General features: G+C 48.9%; 1 protein-coding gene across 1 annotated transcript in view; it reads left to right on the top strand.

The window, feature by feature from the left end:
- The first annotated feature begins 4,117 nt into the window (after positions 1-4,117).
- Positions 4,118-19,100, top strand: part of gnl2 (G protein nucleolar 2) — a 40,377-nt gene continuing 25,394 nt past the window's right edge. The window contains exons 1-4 of the mRNA XM_072246970.1: positions 4,118-4,265; positions 10,690-10,771; positions 13,904-13,998; positions 15,329-15,468. Coding sequence (XP_072103071.1) covers positions 4,202-4,265; positions 10,690-10,771; positions 13,904-13,998; positions 15,329-15,468 — 381 coding nt within the window. The 5' untranslated portion in view covers positions 4,118-4,201. The remainder of the gene's footprint in view (positions 4,266-10,689; positions 10,772-13,903; positions 13,999-15,328; positions 15,469-19,100) is intronic.

Genomic DNA, 19,100 nt, shown 5'->3' on the forward strand with positions numbered 1-19,100 from the left:
CCAAATCACTGACAAATAATGTGAGAAGTAGCAGTCCCAATACTGACCCCTAGTCACTGCCAGCCAAACAGAAAATGTTCCTTTATTCCCACTCACTGCCTCTGCCTGGCTGAGTGTAGACTATCAGCCACTTTGGCAAGCTCCCTATAACCCTTCACAGCTGTAATAGTGAGGGCTAAGAGAACTTGATCAGGCATTTGTTGCGTAAAGAGTCCTTTAAAAATAGAACAAGGATGGTGATTGCCCAGGAGAGACAGCATATGGTCCATTGGTTCTGAAGGCCTAGCGTCACCCAGGCCAGACAAGAAGAGCAACTGTTAGTGTGCTCAGACTCAGAGCCCAAAAGTCTGTGATAGGTGAGTTCTCAGAGGGACATATTCATTACATGCAGCCGGGTTTTCTTCCGGTAGAGTCACCACTGTGGCTGCAGTGGAGCTGTGACATAATAAAATTTGGTATTGTCTGCGGTGACCTCGCAGTGCAAACTGTGCTTCCTGTGCTGCTTCCAAAACTCAAAGCGACTGTGTTGGGGGACGTGTCTTTGAGTAATTCTGAAATCATCTGAGAGTGTCGAGGGTCACCAATATAGGATTTTGTGGATAAAACATTTCGAGGGTCATTTCATGCGCTTAACAAAAGCCGCAGGCCTTTACTTCGATTACGGACAAACCAAAAGGAGTCGCCTTGCCCTGGTGTCATTACATCAGACACTGTCTCTTAAAGTGAGCACGGCAATGTCAGTTTTTGTGAATTATTTAGAACAGTTTCTATTATGAACAATAAAATATGTGTCATTTCTTATCCATTACATTACCCAAAAGCATCATACAAGCAGCATAGAGAAGTAAAAACATAAATTAAATATACTTATGCACATTTTATAAGAAAACACGTTATTGCAGAAGTGATCTCTCTCTCCTTGACTGCTGAGAGAGAGCCTGTCTTGGTTATGGACTGTACTTTCTGATGGACTCGAGATCGGGTCTCTTTTGGGGCTTTTGCTGTTACTAGCATGGTGGAGATTGTTGGGGGGGGGGGTCAATGCTACTGTTACTGCTTGTGCCTGGGAGGGGGAAAGGACTTTGGGGTCCTGATGTCACTATCATTGATTCTTTGGGGGGGGGTCTTGTTTTGTGGATGTCTCTGTGAAGAGTAAGAATGTCAGGTTGTACAGTGTATACATTTTTCGATATTAAATTGAACCATTTTGATTCTAGGCCCATTTGAATGCAAAATGATCACTGTAATGAATATCATAGGTATAGTCTCCTGTAACATAGTCAGACATCCCACCTCTCCCGGAAGATCCGGGAGTCTCCCGCATATTGGTAGTGGCTCCCTGACGTCCGGAAATTATATACAATATCCCGGAAATAGATTTTTTTGAGAGGGAGAGGGAGAGCGAGCATCCTGATTGGTCTCCCTTCATGCTAAGAGTGGTCCCCAACCACTGGGCCGTAAGGAAACAATATGATTTGGCGATATGAAACGATATGAGTCATTTGCACCTTTCCTCATTCCCTGTCGCGCACTGTTGAACTTGAACGCACGCGAGGTCATTACCTGCGCGTCATCCGTGTCAGCGCGGGAAGGAAATCAACTCCTCGAGCTTGTAAATGACGGTGGGCTGAAAAGTTTGTTTGACATAACATCTCTGCCGGCATTCTGGATCAAAGTCAAGGCTAAGATCGCCACAAAAGCACAGAAAACGTTGCTTCCATTTCCAACATCATATCGCTGTGAAGCGGAGTTTTCTGCAATGAATGCAACAAAAGCTAAATTGCGGAATAGACTGGAAACAAGGAACCCCGCTTGAGTATCGTTGTCTCCCATCACCCCTCGATAGGACCATCTTGTTGCAGGAAAACAAGCCCAGGGCTCACACTGATTCAGCGATATTGGTGTGTTGCAATGATTTTATATGTTCATACGGGGAAAATACGTGCTGCGTGTTTAATATCCAAACGTTACTTAAAATGTTATGATGCTATTGACTTATCACCTACATTCCGGTCATGATTAACACCCCCCCCCCACCCAGTCGGCCGGTCCGCAAGAATATTGTCAATATTAAACCGGTCCATGGTGCAAAAAATGTTGAGGACCCCTACTAAGTAGACTTATCAGTCTTCTCTGTGGGTGGGCTTTACCGTCGACCTCAAAAATAATGACAGTGTTGCTCGCTGCACTGTTTGCAACAGTGACTTTTCTATTGCCCATGGTGGGTTAAAATGTAAAAGACATGTTGAGGTGAGTTTAACAGGTGTCATTTGTTCATTAGCATAGCTAACGTTATTTGAACTAGCTGGCTAGCTGCTAAGGAGCTACTCTATTGATGTCCTACGTGATAGTCGTACTTTATTGATCCCGGGGGAAATAGGTTTTCGTGACAGTTGCACCGTAAATAATAAATAGTTAAATAGTAATACATAAATTATGCCAGTAAATTATGAAATAAGTCCAGGACCAGCCTATTGGGTCAGGGTGTCTGACCCTCCAAGCGAGGAGTTGTAAAGTTTGATGGCCACAGGCAGGAATGACTTCCCATGACGCTCTGTGTTGCATCTCGGTGGAATGAGTCTTTGGCTGAATGTACTCCTGTGCCCACCCAGTACATTATGTAGTGGATGGGAAACATTGACCAAGATGGCATGCAACTTAGACAGCATCCTCTTTTCAGACACCACCGTCAGAGAGTCCAGTTCCATCCCCACAACATCACTGGCCTTACGAATGAGTTTGTTGATTCTGTTGGTGTCTGCCACCCTCAGCCTGCTGCCCCAGCACACAACAACAAACATGATAGCACTGGCCACCATAGACTCGTAGAACATCCTCAGTATTGTCCGGCAGATGTTAAAGGACCGCAGTCTCCTCAGGAAATAGAGACGGCTCTGACCTTTCTTGTAGACAGCCTCAGCGTTCTCTGACCAGTCCAGTTTATTGTCAATTCATATCCCCAGGTATTTGTAATCCTCCACCATGTCCACACTGACCCCCTGGATGGAAACAGGGGTCACCAGTACCTTAGCTCTCCTCAGGTCTACCAGCAGCTCCTTAGTCTTTTTCACATTAAGCTGCAGATAATTCTGCTCACACCATGTGACAAAGTTTCCTACCGTAGCCTTGTACTCAGCCTCATCTCCCTTGCTGATGCATCCAACTGTGGCAGAGTCATTGGAAAAATTCTGAAGATGACAAGACTCTGTGCAGTAGTTGAAGTCGGAGGTGTAAATGGTGAAGAGAAAGGGAGACAAGACAGTCCCCTGTGGAGCCCCAGTGCTGCTGATCACTCTGTCGGACACACAGTGTTGCAAGCACACGTACTGTGGTCTGCCAGTCAGGTAATCAAGAATCCATGACACCAGGAAAGCACCCACCTGCATCGCTGTCAGCTTCTCCCCCAGCAGAGCAGGGGATGAGGCCAAACACCCTGTAGACTTGCTTAAAGTTGTAATAGAATAAACATGATAATATAATATAAACACATATTTTAATGTCACATTTCCTGCATATACCCAGCTTGGTTTACAGATTAGACAAAATCACTAAACAAAGTATTACATACACCCTTGGAGGTCGATGGACAGGCTGGGGGGGGTGGTTTATGGTGTTGCGGGGAGGGGGTGCTACTCCCTGAAATGGTGTTGATACCTCCCTGAAATGAGTTTTTGCAGGGTGGGATGTCTGCATAGTACTTCAGACTGTGGATATAGCCACCCACTATGAGGCCAATCTAAACTACAACATCTATGTTGGTAACTGGATTATCATTACAACGCATGTTTTATCCTTGTCCGCACAAACTGAAACACTCCTGCTGAGTATTTTCCCTTTACATTCCATTCAAGGACTCTTTATAACTCATGGTCTCAGTATTATTTTGATTTGCAAACATTGTCTTTTGCTTATTGATGTTTGTCAGTTTTCCTTTATGTATAATTTTCGTAAACTCTTGTATTTCTTTATTTCCTGTTTATGCCTGCAAGAAAATGACTCAACTGGTGTATGTTAACATATATTTGCATTTTGATAAGTAATTTCATTTGAATCTTTGAATTGCCAAATTTCTTGTTCACGTGATACGATGACTCCGCCCCCTGTTCCTCCTGTGTCGCCCGTTCATGACGCAGTGGCAGCCGTCGCAGGGCGATTGCGAAACAGCCACGCGGGGCTCGGTTCCTGTGCCGGGGTGTCCAAAATGGTGAAGTCTCAGTACCGGGGCCGCTGCTCGGTCAACCCGTCCACCGCTAGCACCAACCCAGGTCAGCAGGGGGAGAGAGCTGTGCAATCGGGGACCACTTCCCAAAGGGGAGGAGGAGTTGACACTCGGTCAGATAGGGGCTGATAGGGAGGGGGAGGATACGGGGCATGAGATCAAGTAAGGGGGAGGGGATGGTTGGCCCTGGGGTCTGGGGAAGGTGAGGACAAGGAAGGGGGAGGGGATGGTTGGCCCTGGGGTCTGGGGAAGGAGAGGACAAGGAAGGGGGGAGGGGATGGTTGGCCCTGGGGTCTGGGGAAGGAGAGGACAAGGAAGGGGGGAGGGGATGGTTGGCCCTGGGGTCTGGGGAAGGAGAGGACAAGGAAGAGGGAGGGGATGGTTGGGCCTGGGGTCTGGGGAAGGAGAGGACAAGGGAGGGGGGAGGGGATGGTTGGCCCTGGGGTCTGGGGAAGGAGAGGACAAGGAAGGGGGGAGGGGATGGTTGGCCCTGGGGTCTGGGGAAGGTGAGGACAAGGAAGGGGGAGGGGATGGTTGGCCCTGGGGTCTGGGGAAGGTGAGGACAAGGAAGGGGGAGGGGATGGTTGGCCCTGGGGTCTGGGGAAGGAGAGGACAAGGAAGGGGGAGGGGATGGTTAGCCCTGGGGTCTGGGGAAGGTGAGGACAAGGAAGGGGGAGGGGATGGTTGGCCCTGGGGTCTGGGGAAGGTGAGGACAAGGAAGGGGGAGGGGATGGTTGGCCCTGGGGTCTGGGGAAGGTGAGGACAAGGAAGGGGGAGGGGATGGTTAGCCCTGGGGTCTGGGGAAGGAGAGGACAAGGAAGGGGGAGGGGATGGTTGGCCCTGGGGTCTGGGGAAGGTGAGGACAAGGAAGGGGGAGAGGATGGTTGTCCCTGGGGTCTGGGGAAGGAGAGGACAAGGAAGGGGGGGAGAGGATGGTTGGCCCTGGGGTCTGGGGAAGGTGAGGACAAGGAAGGGGGAGGGGATGGTTAGCCCTGGGGTCTGGGGAAGGACAGGACAAGGAAGGGGGAGAGGATGGTTGGCCCTGGGGTCTGGGGAAGGTGAGGACAAGGAAGGGGGAGGGGATGGTTAGCCCTGGGGTCTGGGGAAGGACAGGACAAGGAAGGGGGGAGGGGATGGTTGGCCCTGGGGTCTGGGGAAGGACAGGACAAGGAAGGGGGAGGGGATGGTTGGCCCTGGGGTCTGGGGAAGGTGAGGACAAGGAAGGGGGAGGGGATGGTTGGCCCTGGGGTCTGGGGAAGGAGAGGGCAAGGGAGGGGGGAGGGGATGGTTGGCCCTGGGGTCTGGGGAAGGAGAGGACAAGGAAGGGGGCGGGGATGGTTGGCCCTGGGGTCTGGGGAAGGAGAGGACAAGGAAGGGGGGAGGGGATGGTTGGTCCTGGGGTCTGGGGAAGGAGAGGACAAGGAAGGGGGAGGGGATGGTTGGCCCTGGGGTCTGGGGAAGGTGAGGACAAGGAAGGGGGAGGGGATGGTTGGCCCTGGGGTCTGGGGAAGGTGAGGACAAGGAAGGGGGGAGGGGATGGTTAGCCCTGGGGTCTGGGGAAGGAGAGGACAAGGAAGGGGGAGGGGATGGTTAGCCCTGGGGTCTGGGGAAGGAGAGGACAAGGAAGGGGGAAGGGGTGGTTAGCCCTGGGGTCTGGGGAAGGAGAGGACAAGGAAGGGGGAGGGGATGGTTGGCCCTGGGGTCTGGGGAAGGAGAGGACAAGTAAGGGGGAGGGGATGGTTAGCCCTGGGGTCTGGGGAAGGAGAGGGCAAGGGAGGGGGGAGGGGATGGTTGGCCCTGGGGTCTGGGGAAGGTGAGGACAAGGGAGGGGGGGAGGGGATGGTTGGCCCTGGGGTCTGGGGAAGGTGAGGACAAGGAAGGGGGAGGGGATGGTTGGCCCTGGGGTCTGGGGAAGGAGAGGGCAAGGAAGGGGGAGGGGATGGTTGGCCCTGGGGTCTGGGGAAGGTGAGGACAAGGAAGGGGGAGGGGATGGTTGGCCCTGGGGTCTGGGGAAGGAGAGGGCAAGGGAGGGGGGAGGGGATGGTTGGCCCTGGGGTCTGGGGAAGGAGAGGACAAGGGAGGGGGAGGGGATGGTTGGCCCTGGGGTCTGGGGAAGGAGAGGACAAGGAAGGGGGAGGGGATGGTTGGCCCTGGGGTCTGGGGAAGGTGAGGACAAGGAAGGGGGAGGGGATGGTTGGCCCTGGGGTCTGGGGAAGGAGAGGGCAAGGAAGGGGGGGAGAGGATGGTTGGCCCTGGGGTCTGGGGAAGGAGAGGACAAGGAAGGGGGAGGGGATGGTTGGCCCTGGGGTCTGGGGAAGGAGAGGACAAGGGAGGGGGAGGGGATGGTTGGCCCTGGGGTCTGGGGAAGGTGATGACAAGGAAGCGGGAAGGGATGGTTGGCCCTGGGGTCTGGGGAAGGAGAGGACAAGGAAGGGGGAGGGGATGGTTGGGTCTGGGGAAGGAGAGGACAAGGAAGGGGGGAGGGGATGGTTGGCCCTGGGGTCTGGGGAAGGTGAGGACAAGGAAGGGGGAGGGGATGGTTGGGCCTGGGGTCTGGGGAAGGAGAGGACAAGGAAGGGGGAGGGGATGGTTGGCCCTGGGGTCTGGGGAAGGTGAGGACAAGGAAGGGGGAGGGGATGGTTGGCCCTGGGGTCTGGGGAAGGTGAGGACAAGGAAGGGGGAGGGGATGATTGGGTCTGGGGAAGGAGAGGACAAGGAAGGGGGAGGGGATGGTTGGCCCTGGGGTCTGGGGAAGGTGAGGACAAGGAAGGGGGAGGGGATGGTTGGCCCTGGGGTTTGGGGAAGGAGAGGACAAGGAAGGGGGGAGAGGATGGTTGGCCCTGGGGTCTGGGGAAGGAGAGGACAAGGAAGGGGGAGGGGATGGTTAGCCCTGGGGTCTGGGGAAGGACAGGACAAGGAAGGGGGAGAGGATGGTTGGCCCTGGGGTCTGGGGAAGGTGAGGACAAGGAAGGGGGAGGGGACGGTTGGCCCTGGGGTCTGGGGAAGGAGAGGACAAGGAAGGGGGGAGGGGATGGTTAGCCCTGGGGTCTGGGGAAGGAGAGGACAAGGAAGGGGAAGAGGATGGTTGTCCCTGGGGTCTGGGGAAGGAGAGGACAAGGAAGCGGGAAGGGATGGTTGGGCCTGGGGTCTGGGGAAGGTGAGGACAAGGAAGGGGGAGGGGATGGTTGGCCCTGGGGTCTGGGAAGGTGAGGACAAGGAAGGGGGAGGGGATGGTTGTCCCTGGGGTCTGGGGAAGGAGAGGACAAGGAAGGGGGAAGGGGTGGTTAGCCCTGGGGTCTGGGGAAGGAGAGGACAAGGAAGGGGGAGGGGATGGTTGGGCCTGGGGTCTGGGGAAGGAGAGGAAAAGGAAGAGGGAGGGGATGGTTAGCCCTGGGGTCTGGGGAAGGACAGGGCAAGGAAGGGGGAGAGGATGGTTGGCCCTGGGGTCTGGGGAAGGTGAGGACAAGGAAGGGGGAGGGGATGGTTGGCCCTGGGGTCTGGGGAAGGAGAGGACAAGGAAGGGGGAAGGGGTGGTTAGCCCTGGGGTCTGGGGAAGGAGAGGACAAGGAAGGGGGAGGGGATGGTTGGGCCTGGGGTCTGGGGAAGGAGAGGAAAAGGAAGAGGGAGGGGATGGTTAGCCCTGGGGTCTGGGGAAGGACAGGACAAGGAAGGGGGAGAGGATGGTTGGCCCTGGGGTCTGGGGAAGGTGAGGACAAGGAAGGGGGAGGGGATGGTTGGCCCTGGGGTCTGGGGAAGGAGAGGACAAGGAAGGGGGGAGGGGATGGTTGGTCCTGGGGTCTGGGGAAGGTGAGGACAAGGAAGGGGGAGGGGATGGTTGGCCCTGGGGTCTGGGGAAGGAGAGGACAAGGAAGGGGGGAGGGGATGGTTGGCCCTGGGGTCTGGGGAAGGAGAGGACAAGGAAGGGGGAGGGGATGGTTGGCCCTGGGGTCTGGGGAAGGTGAGGACAAGGAAGGGGGAGGGGATGGTTAGCCCTGGGGTCTGGGGAAGGAGAGGACAAGGAAGGGGGGAGGGGATGGTTGGCCCTGGGGTCTGGGGAAGGAGAGGACAAGGAAGGGGGAGGGGATGGTTGGGCCTGGGGTCTGGGGAAGCAGAAGACAAGGAAGGGGGGAGAGGATGGTTGGCCCTGGGGTCTGGGGAAGGAGAGGACAAGGAAGCGGGAAGGGATGGTTGGGCCTGGGGTCTGGGGAAGGTGAGGACAAGGAAGGGGGCGGGGATGGTTGGCCCTGGGGTCTGGGGAAGGAGAGGACAAGGAAGGGGGAAGGGGTGGTTAGCCCTAGGGTCTGGGGAAGGAGAGGACAAGGAAGGGGGAGAGGATGGTTGGCCCTGGGGTCTGGGGAAGGTGAGGACAAGGAAGGGGGAGGGGATGGTTGGCCCTGGAGTCTGGGGAAGGTGAGGACAAGGAAGGGGGAGGGGATGGTTGGCCCTGGGGTCTGGGGAAGGAGAGGAAAAGGAAGGGGGAGGGGATGGTTAGCCCTGGGGTCTGGGGAAGGACAGGACAAGGAACGGGGTGAGGATGGTTGGCCCTGGGGTCTGGGGAAGGTGAGGACAAGAAAGGGGGAGGGGATGGTTGGGCCTGGGGTCTGGGGAAGGAGAGGAAAAGGAAGGGGGAGGGGATGGTTGGCCCTGGGGTCTGGGGAAGGAGAGGACAAGGAAGGGGGAGAGGATGGTTGGGTCTGGGGAAGGTGAGGACAAGGAAGGAGGAGGGGATGGTTGGCCCTGGGGTCTGGGGAAGGAGAGGACAAGGAAGGGGGAAGGGGTAGTTGGCCCTGGGGTCTGGGGAAGGAGAGGACAAGGAAGGGGGAGGGGATGTTTGGCCCTGGTGTCTGGAGAAGGTGAGGACAAGGAAGGGGGAGGGGATGGTTGGCCCTGGGGTCTGGGGAAGGTGATGACAAGGAAGGGGGAGGGGATGTTTAGCCCTGGGGTCTGGGGAAGGTGAGGACAAGAAAGGGGGAGGGGATGGTTATCCCTGGGGTCTGGGGCAGGAGAGGACAAGGAAGGGGGAGGGGATGGTTCGCCCTGGGGTCTGGGGAAGGAGAGGGGGAGAGGACAATTTGCATTGGGGTTTGGGTTGGTGAGGAGAGAGTATCAGCATTGGGGTCAGGAGAGTGAAGGGAGTGGTTGGCTCTGAGGTCAGGGTAGGGGAAGGGTACGGTTGGCATGGGGGTCGGGAGGGGGTGGGGATGGTCGGGGGAATGGGGTCGGAGGGAGAGGGGATGGGTGTTGCAGGTCAGGGAGGGAGATTGGGAAGGGAATGGTTGTCTCTGGGGTCAGGGGAGGGAATGGTTGGTAATGGGGTTGTTTAGTACATGGATTTGCCAAACTCGAGAAAGCAGTTGTCAGATAAAACAGGATGCTCAGCATTCCTAACTGACATGGTGCAAAACCATAGAAAACTTCATGAAATGCATCATAGACCCTGGTTGTTGGAACTGTGATTGTTTCTGATCACTACTGTTAATGAATGTTAAGTCTTTGAAAGAGATGTCGAAAGGATCTTCAGGAATGGTGGCTAGGATCACAGTTTTCTGTTTTTAGATCAAGGAAGCTGGGTTTGATCTTTTTAGAATAGGTATTGTGATGAAAAAAGTTGTTAAAAGTTTCGATGGAGAAAAAAAGGAAGCATTTCCAATGACATATATATACATGTTCTAGAGAAGTGAAATTTAAAATGAGATGAAAGAACAAGAGGTGACTTGGTAATAAATTGTGAGATTAAGTTTGTTAATATTTCAAATAACAGATGAATGAGGCTGAATGGTTTCCTTCTGCGCTACATATTGGTTGGCTTGTGCGAAGCGGATATTAGATGCATTGGAGATAAGAATGTGAGAGTTTTGATCACAGTTTTTGGGGTGACCTTTGTATTAAGAGGTGCCTGGCTTGTCTTCTCTTTGAATACACTTATCAACTAAGCATTCATTGCCGTCTGGGCAGGAGGGTCATTCTGAATGTAGAAATGGCTGATGGCCCATTCTGTGCTACGCTTATCGCCAGTTGTACAGGTGGGTAAAGAGGCCAAATGAGGAACTACAGACTTTTCCACATTTGGGACAGGAGTTGCCTGGTGGCAAGTATGGATGGGTGGTTTGTGAGGTAGTGCACGCTGCTTTAGCATGCACTGATGAACCACGGGTATTTGGTGCCAATAACAAACAAGAAAATCTGCAGATGCTATTTGGCGCCATCCTGAATCCTCACTATTTGAGTAGTCAAGGGCCGAAGATTTCTAGGCGTTAATGGGGATGTTACGTTTCTTCATGGAGGCTTTGAGCAATCCATATGATAACTAAAAACCATTATTCAATTTCTACAAGATGTCTCTTAATTCAGATGTTTGGATAATTCAGGTATTTTGGATTGACTAAAAATGTTCCACTTAGACATTTAGAGGGAGTTTACTTTGAAAATTAGAATCTTTGTTGCAATTTAATACATCTGGTTGTGTGCAGATCGACCCAAAGATGGGGGAGGCCTCAAGAGGGACAGGGCAACTATTAAACGTCTTAATATGTACAGACAGAAGGAACGAAGGTTGGTGTAAATTTATCATTATCCACAAACATCATTGTGCTAACTCTGACTCCATCACACTGAGCACTGGATACCCACAAGGCTGTGTGCTTAGCCCATTGCTGTTTACACTGGCAACACATGACTGTGCAGCCAGATTCAAGGAGAACCTGATCAGTAAATTTGCAGATGATACCACAGTAGTGGGGCTCATCAGCAAAAGTGATGAAACTATGTACAGGGAGGAGGTCAAACACCTAGAGAGCTGTTGCAGGGATAACAACCTGATGCTTAATGTCACCAAAACCAAGGAGATGATCGTCGATTTCAGACGGTCTCAGCCTGAACACACACCCCTCAGCATCAGCGGCTCCACAGTGGAGAGAGTGGAAAACATCAAGTTCCTTGGGGTGCAGATCTCGGACAATCTCACCTGGTCCAGGAGCACCACTGGGATTGTGAAATGGGCCCAGCAGAGATTGCACTTTCTGAAGAAGCTTAAACAAGCATCACTCCCCACTAACATCTTAACTACATTCTACAGAGGCATGGTTGAGAGTGTGCTGACCTTTTGCATCACAAATTGATACTCCAGCTGCAGTGCTGTCGACAAAAAAGCCTTGCAGAGGGTGGTTAGGGGAGCAGAGAAGGTTATTGGTGTCTCCCTACCTTCTGTCCAAGACCTCTTTCAGAGTCGATGCCTCCAGAAGACACGGTACATCATTAAAGACCCCTCACACCCTCTCCATGAACTGTTTGTTCTTCTGCTAATAGGCAAACATTACAGGAGCATCAAAACTAAAACTACAAGGCTACTAAACAGCTTCCTCCCACAGGCAATCAGACCGCTAAATAGCTGCTCCACCTGACTCTGCTTTGGACACTTTTAACTTGCACCGGACACTTATAACTTGATTTTAACTGACATGTGGCTGTTTTGTTTTACTATTTATTGTTATGTTTATTATTTAGTGTTGCGTTTGTTATGATTGCACTGTCCGTGAGAAACGCTGTCTCATTCTGCCCTGCAGAGCTGATGTGTGGTTAGAATGACAAAGTTTTTTGAATCTTGAATCTTTTGTATAATACATCTCTGTAGTCGCATTTCCAAACCCCTCGAGTAAATCCTTGTCAATGTTGTGACAGAAGCTGCATCATGGTGCTGAAGCTTTCTTAATCAGCTGCTTTGTAGAGTAATAGAGCACAGAAATGGGCCCTCTGGCCCGACTGGTCTGGGCTGATCACAGCACCCTGCATGCCGGTCCCAGTTGCCCATCACCTTCCCGGCCCTTTCCCTCCAAGTACCTGTCCAAATGCCTCATAATTGTTACAGTTGTACTTTCCTTGACCACTTCCTCCGACAGCTCGTTCCAGGTGCTCACTGCCCTCTCTGTGAAGAATTTACCTCTCGGGTCTCTTTTAAATCTCTCTTCTCTTGTATCCACACCCTCTGGATTTGTTCACGGTAAATTTAATATCAAAGTATATATGTCACTATATACAACCCTGGGATTCATTTTCCTGCGGGCATTCACAGTTAATACAATGGTATCAATGAAAACCTGCGCCCAACAGGGTGGGCAAACGATCAATGTGCAAAAGACAGCAAACTGCAAACACAATAAGAAAGAGAAAATTGAAAAAAATAAGTTGGCAATAAGTATCAGGAACCTGAGATGGTGGGTGGGTAGGTTGTGGGAACAGTTCAGTGATGGGGCAAGTGAAGTTATCCTCTCTAGTTCAAGACCCTGATGGTTGAGGGGTAAAAACTCTTCCTAAATCTTGTGGTACGGGTCCTGAGGCTCCTGTACCACCTCCCTGGTGGCAGCGGTGAAAGGAGAGCATGTCCTGGATGATGGATGCTGCTTTCCTGCGACAGCGCTTCATGGAGATGTTGTCAGTGGTAGAGGGGGCTTTACCCGTGATGGACTGGGCCGTATCCACTACTTTTTGTAGGCTTTTCCGTACAAGGTACAAGGGCATTGGTGTTTCTATGCAAGGCCATGATGCACCTAGTCAGTATACTCTCCAACACACATCTATAGAAGTTGGTGAATTTTTAGATGACACCTCAAATCTTCGCAAACTTATAAGAAAGTAGAAGTGCTGCCGTGTTTTCATCGTAATTGGTACTTGCGTACTTGACCCAGGTCAGGTGCTCTGATGTGATAGCACCAAGGAATTTAAAGTTGCTGATTCTCTCCATCTCTGATCACCCGATGAGGACTGAAGTCAATAATCATCTTGGTCTCGCTCATCTTGAGTGATTTCTACTCTGCAAACTGGGAAAAGGGCTAGGACCTTATAAAAGTATGAGTAGTATGGATAAATGTCTTTGTGGTCACCTTTCACTCTGATAAGCTTGAAGGAATAAAGACAGTGTGGCTAAGCTCTCCCTAGATTTCAAGCATTCTGGTCCAAACAGCATCCTCATCTGCCCCATCTCCAACTTGGCAAAGTCTTTCCTATAACAGTACTGTTCAAAACACTCCCAAGTGCGGTCTCGCCAATTACCTGAATAACTGCAGCATTATGTCCCTACTCAAACTTGGAGGTCAGCATGCTAAACACTTTGTTCATTACCCAATTTAGCTGCATGGGCTGCTTTCAGTGAACTGATCTCAGATTAGAGCATCTTGCTGATAGCGAAGTAGGTTACAATGAACTGCAAAGAAATCGTGATCAGTTAGGGAGATGAGCTGAGGAATGGATTTCATCTTGAATAAGTGTGAGAGGATACACTTTGGGCATTCAAACCAGGGTAAAACCTGGTGAAAGGTTTAGAAGAAAGGGCAGTTGGATAACTGTGGTTTTGTTAACTTCTGGCTATTCAATGGGTAGCATTCAGGAGATCATGGGGTTTTCTTTATCTTTAAATGTGAGATTAAGTGGGATCTCATCCCTGTTTGCTTTCCAACATAATAGCTGGAAGGGATCTGTTATATCACATTCCAATAATAACGTCATTTTTTTGTTCATCCGTTTTATTCGCTAATTTTTAGTGAAGATATTGGAGGCCCTTTTCTGAGCACATCTTTAAGTAATTTGTGCATATCTTCGTACAAATCGAACCTTCATTTGCATAATTATGTCCATTTTGACAGCTGTTGGAAATCTATTACAGGCTCTTAATTGTGTTTTATTTTGTTCAAGAAACAAACATGGGAAGATTGTCAAGCCACTGCAGTTCCAGTCAACAGTTACATCTGGCACCACGTCTCGAGTGGAACCAAACATCAAGTGGTTTGGTGAGTTCATTATTTTCTAGACTAATGTGATTTTCAGATGTGGCACAAAACTGTAAACACATGTATAACTGAAATGTTCATAATCTCAAGAATTTGATTGCCAGAGAAACAGATCTGTCTGTTGTAGACTTTCCTATTGCTCCTTGGCCTGCTTCACGTGATCCTCAAGCACTGGAGCCGCATTGATAGAGGTCAGCATGCTATGCACCTTGTTCATCACCCTGTTCAGCTACATGGGCTCCTTTCAGCGAGCTGTTTGATACAGAATTGGGGCATCCTGCTGATAGTGAAGCAGGTTGCAATGAACTACAAAGAGTTTGCGATCAGTTAGGGAGATGGGCTGAGGAGTGGCAAATGGATTTCAAAATTAGATCAGTGAGCATTTTGAAACCAAAGTAGGGGGATAAAATCATCTCTGCTCACTTAGGTCCTTCATGTTGTGATGTAGAGTACATTGTGATCACCTGTACCTGCTAGGCTAGAATTTGTTGTGAAAAATTTGTGAATCAGATTGACCTTGACCTGTATTTAAAGAGCCAACCAGAAACAACCACATGCCAGAAGGCCCCTAAATTCAGTCTTTACTGCTTTGGGAAACTTGAACCTGCAAGCTAATTGTTCTTCAGAAGTGTCCCGGTAGGATGCTGTGACTCTGGGAGTGAGTTCTGTGCAGATGTGTACTCCTACACCAAGATCCCAGACCCAACTCATTCACCCTACTGATACAATACTTTGCTGAATTACTGCTAGTGATGTTTGCTGTAAGACAGGCAGTGCTATGAGACGGGGCAGCATAGTAGTGTAGCGGATAGTGTGATACCTTGCACAGCTAGCTGTAAGATTGGGGTTCATTTCCTGCCATTGCTTGTATGGAGTTTGTACATTCTCCCCATGACCACATGGGTTTCCCCGGGTGCATTCCAAAATCGTACAGTTTAGGGTTAATAAGTTGTGCACCCACTATGCTGGCTTTGGAAACATGGTGACACTTGCGGACTGCACCCAGCATATCTCAAACTGTGTGGTCTTTGATGCAAAACAGCAGATTTCATTGTGTATTTCAATGTACATGTGACAAATAAAGCTGATCTTGTATCTGAAGATCTTACACTGAAGTAGTATTTCAGCAGTTAAATGCTGGAGAAAGTGTTCTCAGATAATTTGAGCGTGTGCTGTGCCCTGACAGCTTTTCCAGTATCAGTAGATCATCTCTTCAAATTAGGAAAACAGCAGTGAAGTACAAAATGTGCTCCTAATTTTACTCTGATTTTCACAAGTTGAACAGGACCATTCTAAAATAAAGGTTTTTTTTTCTTGCTTTTATATATAGCTAACACTCGAGTCATAAAGCAGTCATCTCTGCAGCAATTCCAAGAAGAGATGGGCAGTGTTATGAAAGACCCTTATAGGGTAGTTCTTAAACAAACCCAGCTTCCGATGTCTCTTCTGAATGACCGAATCACACCTCATGTAAGTTTTTAATTTTCATTCAATATAGCCATGAATACTGAGCAGTATAGTTTGTGCTATGACGGAATAGTTCCAAGTACTTGCATAGTTCCATCATGAACAGCTGTAACATTTAATTTGCCTTTATCTAAAATATTGAAATAGCTGCTGAAAAAAAATGTTCAGCTTTTCATATCTGCATGTCTTGACTACGAGATTGCCTATTGAAGTTTCTAGCTGTGTTATTCAGTAATGATGGTATGTATTCATGGTGGGAAATGCAATATTAAAGTTTGTGCCAAGGGTACTAAACACAAAATTATAACTTATAAGTCAGCACAGTTTTTAAGTAACTAGATCAACAAAAAGATATCTGGATCATTATTCCACAGACCTGAGTTTGAAACGCACCTTGGAAGTTGGAGAATTTAATGAGTGTCATGGTGCTGGTAGTTAGCACAACATTTTACATACCAGCGACCCGAGTTCAAATCCAGCCACTGTCTGTAAGAACCTGTATGTTCTCTCCATGACCACATGTATTTCCTCCAGGTGCTCCAGTTTCCTCCAAAGATGTACAGTTGGTAGATTAATTGGTCATTGTAAATTGTCTTGTGATTAGGCTAGGATTAAATCAACGTTTGCTGGCCAGCATGGCTGAAATGGTCTATTCCGAGCTGTTATCTCAATAAATAAATAAAAATCTGAAAAAAGTATTGAAATGAGCTTCTAAAAATGTGCAAACACTGCTGACTTTAGGCTCATTTAGTTGGTATGAACATAAATTAGGCTTATAGCGTATGTTTTTCAGTTTGCTGCTTTCTTGAAAATATTTTTTATGTCGGGCAGTTCACCTGAGCTTTAAATTCAGCACAATTATATCCTGTTTGAAATTGCATCTAATATTGCATGGAATTTAGCTAAAATTTTGGAATGTCGACATTTTATCCTGTTGGAATGGTTCAGAAGGTTTCTGAGCTTAGAGCGGGGACTTCCAAACTTTGAGGTGGTGGTTCGTACAACGCTTAATGGTACAGACAATTAATTCCCATCGCTGCCTGTAAGGAGTTTGTACATTCTCCCCATGACTGTGTGGATATACAGTATTTATTAACTGGGAACCACAGAGCCCTTGCTTAATGGTGTTGGTCCAATGACATAATGAAGGTTGGGAAACTTTGATTTAGACTATTCAAGGAGATGAGTGTTTTCTTTGAAAGGAATTTGTGAGATTCTTTACATTTTCTTTTCTGCCTTTAAGCATTTCTACAATTTAATCAAAACATAAATAAGACATTCTTTTCATTAGTCATGGGTTCCTTGATCTTCCACAGTCAGTGAGCTGAGCATTCTTGGGATCATGGTATGACTTGCAACAAAAAACAACTGCTTCAGCCAATTTGTTCTGCTGCTTTAAATTCATTTCTCGGTGTTTGTTCCCTTGATTAATATTTTCCAATGTTTCCACTTTGCTACCTTTTGCAATCACATTTACTGTAATTCCTCAACTTAAAAAAAAATAGATATTAAAGGTACAAATTTAAGAACTTGATCTTCAAAGGTGTTAAGGAAATTACAAGATAAACTCTCGTTATGTTGACAAATCTGCATCTGCAGCAAAGGAATTTGAAGACATTTTCCATATGTTTTAGCTTACTGGCTCGATTTAGAAAACTCCTTTAAGTAAACCATGATTAACGTTCACCAGTAACTTTTATGTGTGTTGCTTGAAATTCCAGCATCTGTAGATTTTCTCATGTTTGTGTTAATAAAACGTGCCTTGCTCAGATGCACTTGTCACGTACTTGACAACTGAATGACATTTGGTTCACTACGCAGTGCATCTTTCCCAACATCTTCAAGGACTTGAATTCTGTTCAGCATAGAGAGTTGGCAATTGAGTGACTCAGGATACTGCAGGCAGTGGACCTGAGTTCGTGCTCCATTGAGTCCTGGCTTCTGTAGCCTGTTTGGTTGTCTTCCCTGTAACCATGTGTTCCCCAGATTCATTGGTATCCTCCCACATGTGAAAGACTTGCTGGTTCTTGGATTAATTAGCTTCTGTAAATTACCCTTGATGTAGGTGGGAATGTAAAACCATGAGGCATAGCAGAACTGGGCCATCCGGCCCATTGAGTCTTTTCCACCATTCCACCATGGCTGATTTATGGCTTTCAACCCCATTCTCCTGCCTTCTCCCAGTAACCTTTGACACCCTGACTAACCAAGAATCTGCTACAAACGTACTGAATGGCTTTGCCTGCACAGCTGTCCATAGTAATGAATTGCACAGATTCACCACCCTCTGGCTAAAGAAGTTCCTTCTCATCTGTTCCAAGTGGACGTACCTCTATCCTGAGGCTGTGCCCTCTGCTCTTAGGCTCACCCGCTATAGAAAATGTCTTCTCCACATCCACTCTATCTTGGCCTTTCAATATTCGATGGGTTTCGATGAGATTATGAGATCCCATCCCATTCTTCTAAACTTGAGTGACTATAGGCCCAGAGCCATCAAATGCTCTTAATATATTAACCCTTTCATTCTTGTGAACCCCTCCAATGGATCCTGCCCAATGCCAGCACATCTCATATAAAGTAAAGGGCCCGACACAGCTCATAATGCTCCAAGCACGGTCTGACGAATACCTTATAAAGCCTCAGCATCACATCTTTGTTCTTGTGTTCTGTTCCTCTTGAAATGAATGCTAACATTGCATTTGACTTCTTATCACTGACTCAACCTGCAACTTAACCTTTAGGGAATCTTGGTAAAGGGACTCCAAGGTCCCTTTACACCACCGATTTTTGAATTTTCTCCCCATTTATGCTTTATTCCTACTATCGAAATGCATGACCATACACTTTCCCGGACTATATTCCATCTGCCAGTTCTTTGCCCATTCTCCCAATCTGGCTATGTCCTTCTGTGGACTCCCTGCTTCCTCTACACTACCTGCCACCCTATCTCCCTTCATATCATCCCAAAACTTGGCCACAAAGCCATCAATTCTGTCATCCAAATCATTGAAATGTAACGTGAAAAGAAGCGGATCTAACTCCGACCCCTGCAAAGCACTGCTAGCCACTGGCAGCCAGCCAGAAAAGGCCTCCTTTATTCCCTCTCTTTGCTTCCTACCAGTCAGCCAGTCTCTGTCCTTGCTAGTATTTTTCCTGTCCTGCCATAGACTCTCGTTACGCAGCCTCATGCAGCACCTTGTCGAAAGCCTTCAGCAAATCCAAGTAAACATCCACTGACTCTCCTTTGTCTAGCCTGCCTGACAGTTTCCTCAAAGAATTCCAGCAGATTTGCTAGGCACGATTTCCCCTTAAGGAAACCATGGCTACTTTATCATGTGCCTCCAAGTACCCTGAAACCTCATCCTTAATAATGGACTCCAATATCTTTCCTTCCACTGAAGTCAGACAGACTGGCCGATAATTTCCTTTCTTCTGCCTCATCCTTAAAGAGTGGAACGACATTTGCAATTTTCCACTCCTCTGGAACCATTCCAGAACCTAGTGATTCTTGAAAGATCATTACTGATGCCTCCAGTCTCTTCAGCTACCTCTTTCAGGGCTCTAGGGTGTTGTCCATCTGTTCCAGGTGACTTATCTACCTTTAGACCTTTCAGCTTCCCGAGCACCTTCTCCTT

This window comes from Mobula birostris, chromosome 30 (genome assembly GCF_030028105.1).
Source record: "Mobula birostris isolate sMobBir1 chromosome 30, sMobBir1.hap1, whole genome shotgun sequence".
Classification (NCBI taxonomy): Eukaryota; Metazoa; Chordata; class Chondrichthyes; order Myliobatiformes; family Myliobatidae; genus Mobula; species Mobula birostris.